The sequence below is a fragment of the Macrotis lagotis genome, chromosome X, assembly GCF_037893015.1.
Source record: "Macrotis lagotis isolate mMagLag1 chromosome X, bilby.v1.9.chrom.fasta, whole genome shotgun sequence".
In the NCBI taxonomy this organism is placed as follows: Eukaryota; Metazoa; Chordata; class Mammalia; order Peramelemorphia; family Peramelidae; genus Macrotis; species Macrotis lagotis.
This window is the reverse complement of record NC_133666.1, coordinates 77416575-77436256: the sequence shown is the minus strand read 5'-3', so window position 1 is coordinate 77436256 and position 19682 is coordinate 77416575. Positions and strand designations below refer to the sequence as shown.

The window sequence follows — 19682 nt, the reverse complement described above, 5'->3', positions numbered from 1 at the left end:
ACTGACAATTTCCAACAGGAAAAGTCATTTATCTCAGGACTGGCATTTACATCTGTCAGGAAAAGTCTTTTCTGACAGGAGTAGGTTTTTTTTTTTAATCTCAAAGGATAAGGCCTTACTAAAAAGACTGGGGGGCAATTTCCCTACCAGAAAAGTTATTTATCACAGGACTGGGAGTTTATATCTGACAGGAAAAGACCCTTTCTAACAGTAATGGGACGCCATATCTCACAAGAAATTTTTCTTTCTAGGGGCTGCTAGGTGGCATAGTGGATAAAGCACTGGCCTTGGAGTCACTAGTACCTGGGTTCAAATCTGGTCTCAGACACTTAATAATTACCTAGCTGTGTGGCCTTGGGCAAGCCACTTAACCCCATTTGCCTTGCAAAAAAAACTTTAAAAAAAAAAAAGAAAAAAAAAGAAAAGGTCCTTTCTGATAGGAATAGGGGCAATTTCTACAGGAAAAGCCATTTTAGACAGGATTAGAGGCAATTTGTGATGGGAACACCCATTTCTGACAGGACTGGGGGGCAATTTCCAACAGGAAAAATCACTTTTTAAAATTTTTTTATTAAAGATTTTATTTGCAATTAAAGATTTATTTACAATTTTTATCCCAATCTTACTTCCCCCCCCCCCCCATGGAAAGCAATCTGTCAGTCTTTGTATTGTTCAGGAAAAATCATTTCTGAAAAACTGGGTTTTTTTTATCTGACAGGAAAAGGCCTTTCTGAGCAACTGGGGGAGACAATTTCCAAAAGGAAAATTCATTTATCTCAGGATTAGAGGATTTATATCTGAGAGGACTGGGGGACAATTTCCAAAACCAAAAATCATTCATGACAAATGGGTTTTTTTTTTATCTGAAAGGAAAAGGCCTTTCTGAGAGGAATGGGAGGCCATATCTGACAGGAAAAGACCCTTTTTTGACAGGAATGGGGGGGGGCAATTTCCATCAGGAAAAGTCATTTCTGACAGAATTGGGAGTTTATATCTGACAGGAAAAGAACTTTCTGAGCAGAATGGGGCACCATATCTCACAAGAAAAGGTCCTTTCTCATAGGAATAGGGGCAATGTCTACAGCAAAAGCCATTTTAGACAGGATTAGAGGCAATTTGTTAAAGGAGCGCTCATTTCTGTCAGGACTGGGGGGGCAATTTCCAACAGGAAAAATCATTTCTGACAGGACTGGGTTTTTTTTATCTGACAGGAAAAGGCCTTTCTTATCCAAATGGGAGGCCATATCTGACAGGAAAGACCATTGCATTGATTTTTTTTTTTTTTTGGTGGAGCACAGAGTTAAATGACTTGCCCCAGGTCATGCAGCTCATCAGTATCCTATACCTGAATGTGGATTGGAACTCAGGTCTTCCTTTCTCCAGGGCCAGTGCTCTATTCACTGCACCACCTAGCTGCCCCAGGAAAAGCCATTTCAGATAGTATTGGAGCCCATATCTGACCGGAATGGGAAGCTGTAACCCACTGGAATGGCCGGCATTGTCTCATGGGCCTGGAAAAGAGGTCTTAAAGAAATTGAGGCATTGGGGCGGCTAGGTGGCGCAGTGGATAAAGCACCGGCCCTGGAGTCAGTCAGACCTGAGTTTAAATCCAGACTCAGACACTTAATAATTACCTAGTTGTGTGGCCTTGGGCAAGCCACTTAACCCCATTTGCCTTGCAAAAAAAACTTAAAAAAAAAAAGAAAAAAGAAGAAATTGAGGCATCTATGGGAGAAAATTTGTAGAAAAGATGGCTCTAAGAGGACATGTCTGACTGAAAGGGGTTGCCTTTCAGAAGAGGCAGCAGCAGGAATGGGCATGAAGACTGAGGGAGAGCTGTCTCAGGAACTGGGCATGGTTTTGAGCAGGGAGTGCTGACAGCAATTGGGGGAGGAATTGAAAATGGGGTGCTGCAAGGAGATGTGGGATGTAAAGGGAGCACTTCCAGGCCATTGTCCAAAAAAAAGGAAGTTTGAGGGAAGAGAGCTGATAGGGATGAGCTCTGACTGAGGCAAAGATGTCTGAGAGGAACTAATGGGGCTTTGAAGTAGGGAGTGGCTGACAGAAATAGCCATTTGACAGAAATGGGGGGACTGTGAAGGGAAGAAGTCTGATAAAGAAGCAGGTCTTTTTTATGAGGCAGCCTGGACAGGAATGGGCACAACTGAGGGAGAAATGTCTAGGAGAAATGGGGTGGGGCTTGGAGCAGGAAGTGTGCCAAAATGGGGGGGGGGGATCAGAGCGGATATATGTGACAAGAATGGGAAGTTCTGAAATGTCCAACAGAAGGGATGGTTTAATGTTGGATGTCTGATAGGAATGGGCCAGATTCTACCGAAGAGGTAGCTGAGCAACAGAGCAAGAAGTGACTGAAGAAAAGGAGGGACTTTGGGGGACATGTGTGATGGGAATGCAAGTTCGGAGAGCGTGTCTGAGACGAAGGACAGAGTCTGGATGAGACATATAATGGACATGCCTAAGGGAATGGGATTTAGGGCAGACATGTCAGGTGGAAATGGGGGAGCTCTGAGAAGACTTAGCTGCCAGAAAGGGACAATCTGAAGGAGATTCTGACAAGAACAGGGACCCTGAGGGGAAGATGAGTGACAGGAATAGGGGGACTCTGGGGAGAAATAGGAAGAACATGTCAGACAAGAGTGGTGAACTCCCGGCATGATGTGTGGGGAGCCTGTAGGAGAGAAAGGAGACACTGAGATACATCAGAAGTTGGAGGGCCCAGAGGAGCAATGTTGGGTAATTAGGGGATACTGAGGAAGCAGGAATGGCAGGAATGGTGGTACACTGAGATCTCCAAAGGGAGGAAGTGAGAACCCTCCCAATTTGGATTTGAAGAGATCATCTGAGAGTGATGAGTAGGGAGAGGGGAACCTTGTGATTGCAGACTGGAAGGGCCCTTGGAGAGCTTCTTGTCCCAGCCCCTCAGGTTCCATAGGCAGGGTTTGAAACCAGGTGTCCTGAGTCCAGGACCCTCACTTCCTTTTCCTGTAGCATTATGTTGGGGGTGGGCCTGGGGTCCTCTTCTTGCTTTAGTTTTGTTCTGAGGTGGGAGGAGCTTGAGCCTCCCTTGGCCTGTCCTCATGTTGTCCCAGAGCACCCCATTCACAGCTTCTCTTGGGGCTTCCAGAATGCAGTGTGACTGCCAAGTCTTCATGGAGCCAACTACAGGATTTGTGCCGCCTGGCCAAGACACGCTGCACTGCTCTTGGCATATCCCCGAGTAATATGTGTGTCTTTGAGGTGGACTACCTGTGCAACTATAAGAGGATCCGGGTAAGTCGGCCAGGGCAGGGGCACCTGGGTGGAGGGAGAGGTGCTTCACAGGCCCTAGAAGGCTTCACCTATAAACTGTTCTCTGTTTCACCCTCCAGAACCAAGAGTACTTCCTGGTAAAGTGGAAAGGTTACTCAGACTCTGAGAACTCGTGGGAGCCCCACCAGAACCTGAGGTGTACCCAGCTTCTGAAGCAGTTCTACCATGATCTGAAGTTTGAGGCTTCCCGCATTAGTGGGAGGCAGCCCCGGGATCAGCTCCCTTGTAAATTGAAAGCAGTCCTGGTAAAGTATGTGGTGCAGAAAGCCCTGCAACGCAAGTCCCTGAAGCGCTGGGAGAGGACGCTGAATACCAGACGGGCTCACAAGGGCACCATCTCAGTGGAAAATGAAGTGGACTTGGATGAACCCCCCTGGGACTTTACCTACATTAATGAGCTTATGGTGGCCAAAGGGATCACCATGTCACAGATGGCTGTTGGCTGTAAATGCAAGAACTGTCTGTTGAAACCAGTCAAGGGCTGCTGCCCAGGCATATCACTCACCAAATTTGCCTATAATGTCCAAGGCCAGGTGCTGCTGAAAGCCGGCCAACCCATCTATGAGTGTAACAACCACTGCCGATGCAGCATTGACTGTGCCAATCGCGTAGTGCAGAAGGGCATCTTCTACAACCTCTGCATCTTCCGCACAAATAATGGGCGAGGCTGGGGCGTCCGCACCCTTGAGAAGATCCTCAACCACACCTTTGTCATGGAGTATATGGGTGAGGTAAGGCCTGTGTGGACATTGAGAAATTCCTATGTTGGGTAGCAGCTGCAAATGCTGATGAGCAGGGCCTTTCTATGTGACCCTGCTTTCTCAGCCTCAGTCTTCCTTTCTCTCAAGTAAGATCCAGCCCATGTGAACAGTCTGATAGGAAGTTCCCTCAACCTCCTTCTAGTACTGATTCTCAGCTCTTAAGATCAAACTCCTTGCTGATGAATTGTCATTCAGATATCTGGAACACTCATTTCCCCTTCCCCCCCCAAATTCCTTGTGGGATTTTCCCTCTCCAGATTTCAGTTACCCTCTTATCTGTTCAGCAGTGTGGTCAGTCAGTGGACTCTAAGGTCTCTTCCACATCTTTCATCTTTGGAAGTCTTCTGTTTGACTCTGGGGTTCTCTGGGTGCCTTAGTCTTCTCAGTGGGAGAATCAGTGGAGGATCTGTAAGCCCTTCTGTAGCCTTAGGTCCCAGATGAAGCCCCTCACATGCCCATTCAGGCTCTGTGTGTATGTGTGTGTGTGTGTGTGTGTGTTAACTGGATGATCTCTCCAAGCCCCCTTCAACTTTCACTGACATGGGTACAGCATGTTTGAAAAGATCTCTGATTTAGATTTTCTTGACCCCTGTGACTCATGGCTAGTCTCTTTTCTACTGAGCCTGTTTTCCCCATGTATGTAAAACCCGTGAGACGTGACCAAAGAAAGGTACCTGTGACAGTAGATGTCGAGGGTAAGGGCTGGCCAGTGTTTAGCCTAGAGAAAAGACTTTCTTGGGAGGGAATAATAATCCAGAGAGGTTTACTCTTGAGGGGTGGGAGTTCAGAGTTCTGTGTTGGTGGACTCAGGAGCATTTAGGGACCATACTTCTCAGATGCCTAGAAATCACACATGGGGAAATTGGGGCTTTGGCTGGGCCTAGAAGGAGGGGGAGAGTTGAGATAGACTCAGTAGAGGTGGGTTCCAAGAGCATGTTGGGGCAGGGGAACTAGAATAAATAGGCTCTTGGATAGGTCTGAAAAGGAAGGAAAGTGACCCTTAAACACCCCATCAGACATCTTGAGAGGCACCACCACCTTCTTCAAATCCCCTTCCCACAGGAACCTAGCCTTGTTCCACCGATCCCTACAGTGACTGTCTTATTGAAGCTGTCCCTCTACTCTGCCTTAAGCTATTTTTATGGAGCCCAGTTGCTGATCCTAGGGACTACTTAAGGGTCCTAGGACTTGGGGGGAGGCCTGCTTTCTGGAAGATTGTCATGGGAAACAGGGATTCGACTTGCTCTCTTAGGTGCTAAAAGGCAAGACTAGAACTTGGTAGAGGGGTAGTCCCAGGGAGGCAGATTTTGGCAAAATGAAAAGGATCTTTCAAATGATCAGAATTGTCCAGACATGGAGGAAAAGGCTGCTTTAGGGATGCACTGTAGGGATGTGTAAGAAAACAAGCCTATGCTCTGCCCAAATCCTTCCACCTCTGTTCTTTCTCTGGGCCTCAGACCCTCATGGGCTTATTTTGAGGCTTCCAATAAGATGGACCTAAATGCTAGTCATTTGAATCTTTAGATCATCACCTCCGAGGAGGCAGAGCAACGTGGGAAGGCCTATGACCGTCAGGGGACGACCTACCTTTTTGATTTGGACTACGTGGAGGATGTCTACACAGTGGATGGGGCACAATTTGGGAACATCTCCCACTTTCTCAACCACAGTGTAGGTGGCTAGGGGAGAGGAGGGTGGGTAAACATTGTTCTACCTTCTCCATACTGATCTTTGCATCCTCTTTCCTCTGGGCAGTGTAGCCCCAATCTGCAGGTCTACAATGTCTTCATTAACAATGTGGATCAGCGCATGCCACGGATTGCCTTTTTTGCCACTCGAAATATCCAGGCAGGAGAGGAGTTAACCTTTGACTACCATATGCAAGGTTATGTGGGTGTGTGGGGGGAGGAGAAGCAAAAAAGCATGGGGGGAGGGGAGGGACTGGTGGTACTATGAAGCCCCTTTGGGAAATCATTGAATTTTGAGGCCCAGATCTGCCTTTAGGGGAATGGGTTGGGACTTGAGACTTGGGGGGGGGGGGGGAGCAGGAAAAGGCCAGAGGAGATAATCCCCCCTCACTGCTGAACTGAACCAGGTAAAGCCCAGGAAGTCAATGACAAATCAAAGACATCTGGACCCTGACTCCTTTAACCAAACCTTTTGACAGTGGACCCTGTAGATATGGAAAGTACACGTATGGACTCTAATTTCAGTCTTGTCTCACAGGTTCTTCCAAGAAGCGGGTGCGGATTGAGTGTAAATGTGGAAGCAAGTTCTGCCGGAAGTACCTCTTCTAGTGCCTGTCACCTTTGTTTTCCTGACAGTGCAAGACAAAGTGTTAGCACAGTGGCTGTGGCTCCCCTGGTCTCTTCATCATTTTGAAGGGGAGTCAAAGACCAACCTTTCACTATAGGAATGTTACTGTCCCCTCCCCACCTTGGGCTGCCAGGGTAGGGGAAGAGGGAGAAATGCCCTGAGTTTACCTCCCCCCACCCTTCACCCTCTTCTCACAGTTTGCATTTGAATTCACATGTTTTGGAGAGTTTTTTCAGTCCCTTGAGGGGGATGCTTAGGAAGTGGTTGTTCTGTTCAATTCAATAGTTTGCTTTTAACAGTTTGTCTGGAGCTGTTCTTCAGCTTATAATACATTGGTATTATATCTGGTCTGTGTCTTGCTGCTTTCTTTGGTAGGGTGGGCCCTTGGCTGGGAAGAGAAGGGGAAAGGGAAGGGAGGGGTATAGGGGGTTGGAAAGAAAGCAAGAGTAGGTGTCACCTCCGCTGACTAGAAGTGGTGATGTAGGAAGGGACAGTGGTCACCAGACATGGATTTTTATTATTTACAAAGTTCTATGCCTCTGATGGCTCATCACGGTCCTCTCCACACCTCCCCTCCATGAATGTGCCCATCTTCAGTTTACTGAGACCTCAAGCCCAGTCTAGGCCAGGGCCCTCCTTCAGCAGAGATGACAGCTACTTTTGCTCCCGTCGCCACACAATGACCATCCCGCCAGCATCACTGGAGGCCAGAAGGCTCTCGTCACAGTTGAAACTGACATCCAGCACAGCAGCGCTATGGCCTTGCAGTTTGTTGACTATAGCCCTGGTGGCTCGTTCCACATCAAAGAAATAGACACACATGTCCTCACTGCCTGTGACTGAGGGTAGATGTGAAGGAGGAGTGGAATGAGAGAAGGAAGAATCCAAGATCTCTCATCCCCACCCTCTCACCAGTCTTCTCCAAGCCCTATGACCTCACCTACACAGGCCCCCTGGCGGAAAGACATAAGGGGACAGAAGATACTTCGAATAGGGTGGAGGCTCTGTTCAATTGGGAAGCTCCTCTTCAGCTGCAAAGTGCCTTCATTATCTACCACCCTGTATGAGAGAGGCAGAGTGGGAAACTCAGGTTGACCTTCATTATCTTCTCATTCACTTTATATCCCAAAGCTCATCCTAAGTCCCCATCTCTCAGGGGACTAGGAGGGAAAAAGGCCCCCAGAAGAAGGCACTGTCCCTCACCGGTAGAGGAGTAGTTTGTTGATGCAGGCATTGATGAGCAGAGAGGGGTCACGGGCTTCCCGGCTGATCCAGGATCGTGCACTGATACTAGTGATGGAGCTGCCTTCGTGTACCACCAACCGCTTGGCCTTGGTCAGCTTTCCTGTGTGGGTAGTAGCCTTCTGACTCTCTGTTCCCTGGAGGCCACTCTCCCTGAATCATTCCCCTCTTCTTACCTGTAGCCATGTCAAAAAGGAAGGAAAAGACACTGCCACGATCATCCCCAGCCCATAGGATGTGTCCAGGTGAATCAAAGGACAGGGCCAACACCCGGCCTGTCAGCTTGCTGGAGCCACCCTTCACCTTCTTGCCCGTGGAGATGTTCATTACATGCACATTGTGCTTCCCGTTGCCCACCTGTTGGGGAATGTAGGTCACAGAGCTCCTTCAGTGTGAGACCAGGGAATCTTTCCCAAGTTTCTTTTGCCTCAAAGGAGCCCCAGGGAGAATGGACATTCCCCAGATATGTATAGCAAATGAAATCACACAGCAGAGCACTTGGATTCAGTGGGATCATGGGATGTTGGGACACCCTGTCAGAGACTTGCTTTGGGAGTCTAGAAACAATTTTTCTTGGAGCAAGAGGACTAGCAGAAAATAAGTTCCCAGAAAGTTATTCTTCCATAGAAAGGGTTCTAAAGTCCTTGAAACCTGGGACTGGAGCAGAGGGACCAGCCATTGTCTCTCTACATAGATCCTGGTAGGTTCTTTGGATCTGCCAAAAGGGCCAGGGAAGTTGAGTGAAGCAACAGGGCTGAGTGGGGTGGGGGAGGGTAGCGCAGTGCTGGGGACCTCACCACTGTGAGATTATTGTTGACTGGTTGAAAAGTACAGCAGAGCAGTTCAGCCCCATCTGGGTCAGGGATCTCACGGATGCAGCGGCCATCTTCAGTGGCCCAGATGCGCATGGTGGCATCCAGTGATGTAGAGACAAGGACATCATTAGATAGGGACCAGGCAAAGTCGGACACGCCCCGTGAGTGCCCACGGAGCACACGCAGGACCACAGGGGGGGCAGGTACCAGCTGGCACACAGAGATGCTGCCATCGAGAGAGCAACAGGCTAGCAGGTGACGGTCATCATTGGCAAACTGAACCTTGGGAACTGGAGGGAATGAGGGAGAAGAGGTTTATTTCCCAAACAAGTGGTATTAGCCAATGACCCAATGAGAAGATTTTACTAGAAGAGGAAAGCAGCAGTTGAGGAATTGGGAAGGTTTGCCTCAGTATTTTAAGTGTCAGAACTCGGCACTGTTAGTTGATGAGCTCCACAAAGGCTGTCTTCCTTTCAGTGTTACTGATGGAGAGGGAGGGGGCAGAATCTACAGTGACTTGGAGAGAAGTCCTTTGCCCCCAGGTTCCATAGTAACAATTTTTCAACAAAAATTTACTAAGTTCCCTCTCACTGGTCCTCACCAGCCTCATCCACATGCTGGTCAAAGATGTGATACATCCCAGCAAAAGCATAGTTTTCACTCAGTGAAGTGTCCCCAGCCATGGCCCGGCTAGCTTCTGCCACTGACGTGGGCACGACACTGCCTGGTGTCCTAGTGTTAGAAAACAGGGTCAGAGGAGATAGAGAATGAGGCTCTGCAAAAGCAACACCCTTCCGCCCCCAAAAGGCAAAGGGCCAGATCTACCCCATACTCCCAATTCATCCCTCACCTCTCATCATAGATAACCCGATTCAGCTGGGCCTGCAACTGATAGGATCCTCGGCTGACTGAGCGACGGTGCCCTCGGGCACCCAGGGACCGGGGGTCCTCGTCAAAGTCCTACAAGGCAACTCTCGGCATTATGGATCTTTGAAGAACCTGAAGGGATCCCATGGGCTTTCCTCTTACTCAGGGAGCAGGAGATCACCTCAAATAGTTTAAGGCTGAGGCCAGGGATTTGGGAGTGGGGGGGACCGATCTCATGGGGGGAATAGGCCTAAGGGACTCACCTCCATTCGGTCCAGCGTGGTCCGACTGCTTCGGACAACACTGTTGCTGTAGGCCCGGAAGCTCCCCGGTTCGGATAAAGGCCCATAGCGCTGCCCCAACAGCTGGGCCCTCAACCTGAGGTATTGCCTTCGGAAGGTGGGCTCATGCCCCGCTTTGGCATTTTCTCTCAGCAGCTGACTCCGGCGTCGGATGTATTGTGTTCGGAACTGTGGGAAGGTGGGTGTGCGGTATGCGTTGTACCTGAGGGGGTGACAGTGGTAGGGAAGGGAGGACACCGGTATGCGGAACGGCCAGTGGGATCGGTGGCCCCAGCAGGAGGCTCGTCCAGGGTTGGCGAGTTCAATCAGGGCAATGGGGACAGGGAGAAGAAAGGGAGAGACTGGAAGCATCAAAAAGTGGGGGGGGAAGAAGGGAGGGGGTAGGTAACGAGAAGTAGGGAAGCCGGGGCCCGACCGGAGGATGGGGAAAGGGTAGAGCAGAGGCGAGCCTCACCTCGCATCCACGGCCAGCACCTGCTGCCAAACGGCGGCCATACCCTGCCTGACCCCTTTTTCCAAGGAGTCCGCCCGAGGCAGCCTGGGACAAGAGAGTACAGAGGTTGACAGGAGGCTGTAGGAGCACGGTGAGCCGGTGAGCCGGTGAGCCCGCGCGCATGCGCCCTGCGCTCCCCTCCCCCACTCCCCACCCCTTCAGCTTTCGGCTCGAGCATTCAGAACGGGGGGGGGGGGGGGGGGCCGAGCCGCAGAGCGGCTCCTCGCCAGCACATGCGCCATACAACCCTAGTCCTCGCCTCCCCCGGGCCAGGGAAATTCGTCGTCATGGAAACTCTCATAGTTCTCAGCCCTCCAGCGGGGGGCCCCCGCCCCGCCCCCGCAGAACGCTCTCGCTCACCTTCCGGGCGGGGAGGGCCTTGGAGCGGTCCCCCCTCCCACCTTTCAGCCCCTTCCCTCGCCCCGGGCCGGCTCGGCTCGGCTCGGCAGCCCGGCTCCCCTCCCGCGCCCCGCCCTTGGCCTCCGGCCAGGCGCGAACTGCGCAGGCGTGCTGCCCGCCCCGCTCCCGCCCGGTGCCTTCCACTTCCCTACCCCCAAATTCCCGGGCGGCCCCTCCTCCGGGGCCACGGCAGCCCCTCAACCCCTCACTTTGACAGAGACCGCCCCTCGGGCGGTCGGGGTGCTCGGGCCGAGCCGCGCTGGGCCATCAGCAGGTGCCTGGGCCCCGGGGCCGGCCTGGGTCTCGCAGCGCGCCCAGGTGCCAACTCCGGAGCGTAGGCGTCCGGGCGGCTCGGGGGCGGGGCCACACCTGGCTCCCGGGTCAGAGACCAGACCCGCCCCCGGGCCAGAAAGCTGTCTCTAGCACCCCGCGTGAGAGCCTCTACAGGTAGACTGGCCCTGGAGGGGGCAGCGCCGCCGGGCCCGGAGCCCCGGGCGTCTCGGGAAGCCCTCAGGCCCAAGGGACCCTCCAAAGGCTTTGCACCTGCGTGACCGTGGGCAAGTCACTGCACTTCTGCCTCAGCGTCCTCTGTAAAACGAGCTGGAGGAGACGGCATCTCTGTCAAGAAAACCCCGGATGTGGTTGGAGAGAATTCGGCCTCAACAAAACCACCAGCCCCGGGCGAATAGGAAAGTCCTCTGCATTGGGCCCGGGGGCATTGGCTCCATCCAGGCTGGGAGGCTCCCGAGCCCCCCCCCCCCCCCCCCGCACCTCACCACAGCTCAGCTGCAGTGGCGTGAGCAGCCTGGTGACTCGGGCTATGCAGATAGCACCCCTCGGTGACCGGGAGCCCATCACATCACCCTTGTTCTGCATTGGGGAAGAAGGCCGCCACGCGAGGGACGGGGGGGGGGGGGGGGTGCTGCCGAGTCCCGTTTTCAGGTTAGGTAGGATCAGAGCGTCCTGGCTTTTCTAGGAGGACGCACCCCTCCGACGGCCCCGACTCTCACCTGTGCTTCCAGAAGCTGCACTGTGTACGGGGCCCGGAGCTAGGGCAACTGGAGGAGAACAGGCAGGCCTCCAACCCCGAGTTAGGGGTGTGCAGTGTCACAGAGAACGGGACAATAGAAAAAGCCACCCAAGGACGAAAATCCGAGGAAGTTGAAGGCCCTGAGCTGGGGCAGCTGACGAGATCTTTTCCCAGCAAGTTCACTCAAGTTCACAGCTCACCCTTTCCTCCAACGATTTCACAATGACAACTTTGGATGGACAACGTGATGTCCTTTTCTCATACACAAAGTTGTAAAGGAGGGCTGTTGTTTCACTATTACACCCTAATTCTCAACATGATATCAGTAGCAGGTGGAACAAGCAAGAAACTTTGGAGTATACAATCACTTTGCAATCTGGCTTGTTGCATAAGGAAAATATGCAACTAATAATTATCAAATCATTGTCACTCAAAGATTCCATAGTAGTCTGCCACCAACAATCCTTGGGTCATACATTTAATTCAACAGCATAGGTGAAATAAAGGATTACTTATATTTTATAGGGAGTAACCCAAGATCACTAAAGATGAGTAAATGTTCCAAATGTGAGGAGAGCTAACATAATCAGCCATGTACTAGGCCCCTCATTTCCATTCTTGGTCTTAGCCAATTGTAGGGTGGACATGTACTTATCCTCAATGTACCCACTTCCAGAAGTCTCTAGCAAGCTGTACAAGAATGCCATCTACAAGAGAGAAAAAGCTCAAGACAGTTGGCTGGCCTTAAAATCAAAATGTTATTCTCATTGGTCCTTTGTTCTCAAAGAAGACCATAACATCAGAGAGGCAATGCCACTAACAGTCAAATGAATTAGACTGGAGTGAGGGGAGAGCTGTGCTAAGTCACCAGCCTCACTTTCTCCTCCAGAACCATCTGGGTCCAGAGACCAGATAGAAATCAGGATGACTGGAGGTGATGCAATCACACTGAAGTAACTTGTCCAAGGTCTCACACAGTAAACATTAAAAGTGTCTGGGGCCAGATTTGAACAGAGGTCCTCTTGATTCTAGGAGAGGTGCTCTATTCACTGCACCACCCAGCTGCTCTAAAATCAAAATAAGTAAAGATCAAAAAGTCTCCTCAAGGAATGTTAATCTTTTCCCTACTACTTTCTTTTTGTTGTTTACTTTTTGCAAAGCAGTGGGGTTAAGTGACTTGCCCAAGGCCACACAGCCAGTGTAATTATGAAGTGTCTCAGGCCGGATTTGAACTCAGGGACTCCTGACTCCAGGGCCCATGCTATATCCACTACATCCTAGCTGCCCCAATATCGCCTATTCTTGAAAGTAGGCCCCACCTTCTATTCTTTATTTAATTGACTCCAATATGGTAATGCCCTCTTGCTGCATTTCAGAAACCAATCAACCAACAAAACAAAAAACAAATTAGATAAATGTTACATATAGACATACAGATATACTTTCATGAAGAAATGGCACATGTAAAAGGTTATATTTTTCTATTGCAGCTGAAAAATTTTTTTAAGACAGATTATAAATATTTTCTTTGTTTTCCAATTCTATACAACAGTTGCTTCTACCTATCATTTTTCAGGTAAGTTTTTGAATTTTACACATCCCACCCCCTTCCCTTCACCTTCACCCCTCCAGAAGGCAAGTCTGAGCATCTTTACATTGATTCCATGCAATGCATTGATCAAAAAGTAGAAAATTTTAAATAAAACTGTCAAACATTTCCTAAAATTCATTTTTTGTATATTTAGTCCTTCCAATTGGAAGAGATCACACTCACTGTCTTTTTAATTTGAAAATATAAATCAACAACAAAAAAGATTTACAAGTCTGATGGACAGTTCATCTGACCAGTGACATTGCTGCTCCCCTAATTACATGTGTTTTAGCCCAGCACACTAAGCTACCAGGCTAACTGGCGTTACTTTACATGTGTTTCCTAGCCTATACAGCACATAATCCAGTATATTCCTGGAAGGACAGGAATTGGAAACTGGGAAACTAGAGTGGCTCTTTATCTGATAAGTTTCAAAGAAAGATAAAGGGAAGCAGGGGTCGAGAATTATTTAGGCTCAAGGAAGTGGAAGAAAAGATTATGTAGAACTGGAAATTGTCTTTAAAAAATAGAAACACACTTTCTATTAACTACCATTGCATGTTGTTAGATAATAATCTTTTCTTTTGAAGTGTTAAGCAATAAAACTGTGCATACCCTTTGATCTCAGCAACCTTTAGAGCTCATGAAAAAAGTTTTAGTAAAAAACCCACAAGTACAAAAATACACGGTGGCAAAGAACTGAAAATTGAGGAGATGTCCATCCACTGGGGAATGGCTGAACAAACTATAGTAGATGAATGTGATGGAACACTGTTGTTCTCGAAGAAATTATAAGAGACAGGATTTCAGAAAAGCCTGGAAAGACTTCCATGAACTGATTAGTGAAATGAGCAGAACCAGGAGAACCATTCTACACACCCACAGCAACATTGGGTGATGATCAACTATGATGGACTTGTTCATTTCAGCATTATAATAATCAAAGACAATTCTAAAAGACTGTGATGGTAAATGCCATTCATATTCAGAGGAGGAACTGTGGAGTTTAAATGCAGACCAAAGTTTACTATCTTCAATTTTTAAGTTTTCTTATTTATTATGTCATTTTTTTCTAATTTTTTTTCTTCCATTTGGACTTGATTCTTCTTTCAGAACATGATTAAGGGGCAGGTAGGTGGCACAGTGAACAGAGCATCGGCCTTGGAGTCAGGATTACCTGGGCTCAAATCCGACCTCAGACATTTAATAATTGCCTAGCAGTGTGGCCTTGAGCAAGCCACTTAACCCATTGCCTTGAAAAATCTAAAAAAAAAAACAAAAAAAAAAAACAACCCAAAAACAAAAACAAGAACATGATTAATAGAGGTCTATGTTAAACATGGTTACACATGTAACATTTCCATATTGGATGCTTTCTGTCAGGGGAAGGGGGAAGGAGAGGGAATGGAAAACTTAAAAACTTGCCAAAAAAAAAAATGGTGAAAACTACCATTGCATGTTGTTGGAAAAATAAATAAAATATTTAGGGAAAAAAAAACAAAAAGAGTATTGGCTTCTTAGAAACAAAAATGTTATCATTACTGATTAGAAATCTATATTTAAGCCAAAATCTGTTCTGAAGGAAATAAGAACAAAGGTCTGAGTATGTTCTTTCAGGTTAATCATTGTATTTGATTGCTTATGGATTGATTAGCTGTGTGGCCCCAAGCATATGACTTTATTTCCATTTCCTTCAGTTTATTATTCTGTAAGGAAACCCCTCTCAGGGCTGTTATTGTAAATTGTTTAGCACAGGGCTTGCCAGAGAAATGTTGAAGGTTTTTAATTATTTCTTTAACTCAATTGCTTCATACTTGATAACTTTCTATGGGTTTTTAGATGGGATCAGTATATAGTGCTAAAGGGATGGAGAAGGACTTTCTATGTAAGCTAACTTGGAAGCATACTTATCTGAATTGAGGCCACCTGATTAGTCTTGGATTTTGTTTCAAATACATGAGATTGTTTGTGGTATTGTTATGTTTCTAAATTCTCCTATATTATGTAATCTGGTAAAGTAATCTTTGTAATCTAGATGTTGTTAGATTAAGACTTTTTTTTTAAACTGAATGAATTAGGAAGTTGTGAGGTCATTTTATCAGCCCTACTGACCATGTACTGTAATACTCTGAAGTACAGTTAAGAGTGCAAATCTCCAAATTTTATCTATATTTAAGTCTATTTATTTGACTATCACTAATGAAAATTATGAGATTGTTAACTAAGCTATTTGGAGTTATGGTTATAATGTTAAAACCTAGAGGTATGGGGCGGCTAGGTGGCGTAGTGGATAAAGCACCGGCCTTGGAGTCAGGAGTACCTGGGTTCAAATCCCGTCTCAGACACTTAATAATTACCTAGCTGTGTGGCCTTAAGCCACTTAACCCCATTTGCCTTGTAAAAAAAAAACAAAAACCCTATAGGTGTTTTAAAAAGAACATTGGTAATAGTACAAAGACCTTGTCAAGTCATTTTTATAAGCTTCAGAGTATTCTTTTTTTTTAATATCTAAATACTTTGTTTTCCAATTATGTACAACAGTAGTTTCTACCTATCATTTTTTTGCTAAGGTTTTGAATTTTACACTTTTCCCCCTCCCTCCCTCCCACAGAAGGCAGTCTGATAATCTTTACACCTGCTTCCATGCCATGCATTGATCAAAATGGAATGTGTTGAGAGAAAAAACAGATCCTTGAGGAAAAAATAAAATATTAGAGATAGCACAATTATGTAGTACTTAACAAAACTTTTTTAAATTTTAGGTAATAATCTTTGGTCTTTGTTCAAACTCAGTTCTTTCTCTGGATACAGATGGCATTCTCCATCGCAGACAGCCCCAAATTGTCTCTGTTGCACTGATGGAGTGAGTGAGTCCATCAAGGTTGATCATCGCCCCCATGTTGCTGTTAGGGTGTACAGTGTTATTCTGGTTCTGCTCATCTCACTCAGCATCAGTTCCTCAGGTGTTTCCAGGCTTCTCTAAAATCCCATCCATCCATCCATCCATCCATCCTGATTTCTAACAGAACAATAGTGTTCTATCACATACATATACCACAGTTTGTTCAGCCATTCCCCAATACATGGACATCCCCTTGATTTCCAATTCTTTGCCACCAAAAACAGGACTTTTATGAAAATTTTTGTACAGGTGTTTTTACCATTCATAATCTCTTCAGGGTATAGACCCAGTAGTGATATTGCTGGATCAAAGGGTATGCACATTTTTATTGCTCTTTGGGCATAATTCCAAATTTCTCTCCAAAAAGGTTGGATGAGTTCACAGCTCCACCAACAATGTAATGGTGTCCCAGATTTCCCACATCCCTAACATTGATCACTGTCCTTTCTGGTCACAATGGCCAATCTGAAAGGTGTGAGGTGGTACCTCAGAGATGCTTTAATCTGCATTTCTCTAATAAGTAGTGATTTAGGGCAATTTTTCATATGACTATGGATCGCTTTGATCTCCTCATCTGCAAATTGCCTTTGCATATACTTGGACCATTTGTCAACTGGGGAATGGCTTGTTTTTTTTTTAATAAATTTGATCAGATCTCTGCATATTTTAGAAATGAGTCCTTTGTCAGAAACACTAGTTGTAAAAATTGTTTCCCAATTTACTACATTTCTTTTGATCCTGGTTACAGTGTTTTTGTTGCTTACAAGGATTCTTGGAATCATCTGGTAATAAATTCTTATCAACTCTTTGCAAGAGTTTTCTGTGTTGTGGAATTCCTACTGAGTAAATGGGAATCCTTGCACAAAAAGAGATTGTATTTTTAAGTCTACTTATGAGGAAGAGTGAAATATATATACAAATTAATCTGGAGGTTGACAACAATTGGTCAATGCTGTTTTCCTAGGGGTTTAAAATGAACTGTCACATATTCACTCTCTTCGTGGGATTCCAGAATTATTTTTCTTGATTTCTAGTGACATTTTAAGACAAGGGGAAGAAAAGAATTTTGAGTAAGATTTTAAAAGCCCGATAAATTGTTTTATTGTGATAAGGCTAATTCAATTGTGTGTGTGTGTGTGTGTGTGTGTGTGTGTGTGTGTGTGTATGTATTTTTTTTCCCCCTTGGCTTAGAAAAACTGAATCTCTTCCCCACTGCAAATACCTTTTAACTAAAGGAGGGTGGTACTTAGGAATTTGTGATGATTAGGAATTTATTTTTTGTTTTGTTTTGTTTTTAGGTTTTTTGCAAGGCAAACAGGGTTAAGTGGCTTGCCTAAGGCCACACAAGCTAGGTAATTAAGTGTCTGAGACCGGATTTGAACCCAGGTACTCCTGACTCCGAGGCTGGTACTTTATCCACTACCCCACCTAGCCACCCCTAGGAATTTATTTTTTTAAAGACCTCTGGGATTAATTTATGATATTTAAAGCTGAGTAAAGGAACATAATGAAAGGACATCCTCATATTTTCCTGATGTGGCAAAACAGTACTGAGAGGAAATCTTCAGAAAACCAATGAACCAAGAATATCATTTTTGAAACCAAGAAAATTAAAAACTGAACTGTCTCAAAATCTTGAGCAATCTTGAAAACTGGAGAAACAGATAAAATGGAAAACAAAAAATGATACTGACAGATATGATAAATTTAAGAAAGAACCAAATGGGCTTTCCCCCTTCCAAAAAAAGTATTAAAATAAATAAACCTTAGCTAACCTGTTCACAAGTGATAGAGAGGGGCAGCTAGGTGGCGCAGCAGATAGACCACTGGCCCTGGAGTCAGGTGGACCTGAATTCAAATACAACTTCAGACACTTAATAATTACATAGCATGTGACCTCGGGCAGGTCACTTAACCCTACTGTCTTGCAAAAACAAACAGATGGGGAGAGAGACAGAGAGAGATGGGGTAGGGAAGGAGGGAGGGAGAGGCAGGATGAGAATTAGAAAATGATCCAATAATTTTGATTACATTAAATTAGAAAGTTTTTGTACAAACAAAACTAGTGTAACCAAGAGTAGAAGGAAAGCAGAAATATGGAAAACAACTTTTACAACCAATGTTTCTGATAAAAACCTCTATTCCAAACCATAGAACTAAGCCAAAGAGCAATAAAACTGTGCCTTTCCTTTGATCCAGCAATAGCACTACCAGATCTGTATCCCAAGAGATCATAAAAAAAGGAAAGAACCTACATGTACAAAAATGTTTATAGCAGCTCTTTTTGTTGTGGCAAATAATTGGAAATTGAGAGAATACCTGTCAATTGGGGAATGGCTGAAGAAATTGTGGTCTATGAATGTAATGGAATATTATTTTTCTGTAAGAAATGATGAGTGGGTGGACTACAGAGAGCCTGGAAAGACATGAACTGATGCTTGAGTGAAGTGTACAGAACCCGCAGAACATTGTACATGGTAACAGAAACATTGTAACAACAATCAACTATGAATGACTTAGCTATTCTCAGCAAGACAATGATCCAAGATAATCACCCCAAAAGACTTGTGAGGGAAACTGCTTTTCCACACCCAGTGAAAGAACTATGGAGACTAAATAAAGATCAAAGTATACTATTTTCAGTTAAAAAACCTTGTTTTTTTTTTATTTCTTGTGTTTTTTCCCCTTTTTTCGGATCTGATTCTTCTTTCACAATATGACTAATATGGGAATATGTTTAACATGATTGTATATATATTACCTATATCAGATTACTTGCTGTCTTGGAGAAGGGGGAGGGAAGGGAGCTAGAAAAATTTGGAACTCAAAATCTTACAAAAATGAATATTTTTGAAAACTACTCTAACATGTAATTGGAAAAAAGTAAAATATTAAGTGGAAGAAAAAAAAAGAAAATGATCCAAATTTTAAAAATGAACACTATCTAGTACATCTCTAGTTGCTTCTTGAACCTCTTGAACTGGATGTCCCCTAAGCATCTCAAATGGAACTCTTCAACCTTCCTTTCAAAGTTCAGTCCCTCCTTCTACCTTCAAGAACTGTTGAGAACAGCACTATCCTCCCAACCCCCGAGACTCAGAACCTAGTGGTCATCTTCAACTCATTTTCATTCATCCCTTTCCCCCAAAAGCCAATTTGCTGTCAAAGTTGATTCTATCTTCACAAAATCTCTCCTATATGTACTCTTTTTCCCTTCTGACATAGTCACACACTCCCCTCCAAGGCTCTTATCACCTCTCAGGTGATTACAATAGCCACTCAATTGGTCTTCCTGCTAGTCTTTCCCCACTCCACTCAGCTGTATCTTAGCCTATCCATCCACCTAAATGAATATTGTATGACTTTGAGGATCAAACAGAAATTCCTTTGTTTGGCATTCAAGGCATTTCATAGTCTGAATATTTCTACCTTTCCCCCTACTACACAGCCTAGGATCATGTGACTCCATGCTCTGTCTCTAAGGTCTACATCCTTCAAATCTCCACAGCTCAGGTCTTGGTCTTTTCTTTCTTTGTATACATCTTGTATGGACCTAGAGTTTGCATGTAGTTTCTCCTAATAGAGTGGGAGCTCCTTGAAGAAAGGGACTCTGTCTTTTGCTTTTCTGTCTATC

The 19682-nt window shown here is 45.8% G+C and overlaps 2 protein-coding genes across 11 annotated transcripts in view; one reads left to right on the top strand and one right to left on the bottom strand.

Moving 5' to 3' along the window:
* Positions 1-2288: 2288 nt before the first annotated feature.
* On the top strand, positions 2289-6722 carry SUV39H1 (SUV39H1 histone lysine methyltransferase). Its single transcript, XM_074205694.1, has 6 exons — positions 2289-2342; positions 3146-3291; positions 3390-4061; positions 5616-5762; positions 5847-5976; positions 6318-6722. Exons 2-6 carry the CDS (start codon positions 3244-3246, stop codon positions 6386-6388), a joined length of 1068 nt encoding a protein of 355 aa, XP_074061795.1. The 5' UTR covers positions 2289-2342; positions 3146-3243; the 3' UTR covers positions 6389-6722.
* Positions 6723-6907: 185 nt separating this feature from the next.
* WDR13 (WD repeat domain 13) overlaps positions 6908-19682 on the bottom strand; it is a 32690-nt gene continuing 19915 nt past the window's right edge. For 4 of the 10 annotated variants that reach the window (XM_074205688.1, XM_074205687.1, XM_074205685.1 and 1 more), the window contains 11 exons: positions 11536-12262; positions 11069-11143; positions 10088-10171; positions 9595-9835; positions 9315-9424; positions 9066-9196; positions 8447-8754; positions 7826-8006; positions 7611-7752; positions 7348-7466; positions 6908-7246 (listed from right to left, as the gene is read on the bottom strand). In XM_074205688.1, the coding sequence (XP_074061789.1) occupies positions 7062-7246; positions 7348-7466; positions 7611-7752; positions 7826-8006; positions 8447-8754; positions 9066-9196; positions 9315-9424; positions 9595-9835; positions 10088-10128 (1458 nt within the window). In that variant the 5' untranslated portion in view covers positions 10129-10171; positions 11069-11143; positions 11536-12262 and the 3' untranslated portion in view covers positions 6908-7061. Of the gene's footprint in view, positions 7247-7347; positions 7467-7610; positions 7753-7825; positions 8007-8446; positions 8755-9065; positions 9197-9314; positions 9425-9594; positions 9836-10087; positions 10280-10486; positions 10567-11068; positions 11144-11535; positions 15725-19682 lie in introns of those variants that run through there. The other 6 variants (XM_074205689.1, XM_074205686.1, XM_074205692.1 and 3 more) reach the window with 6 other exon arrangements.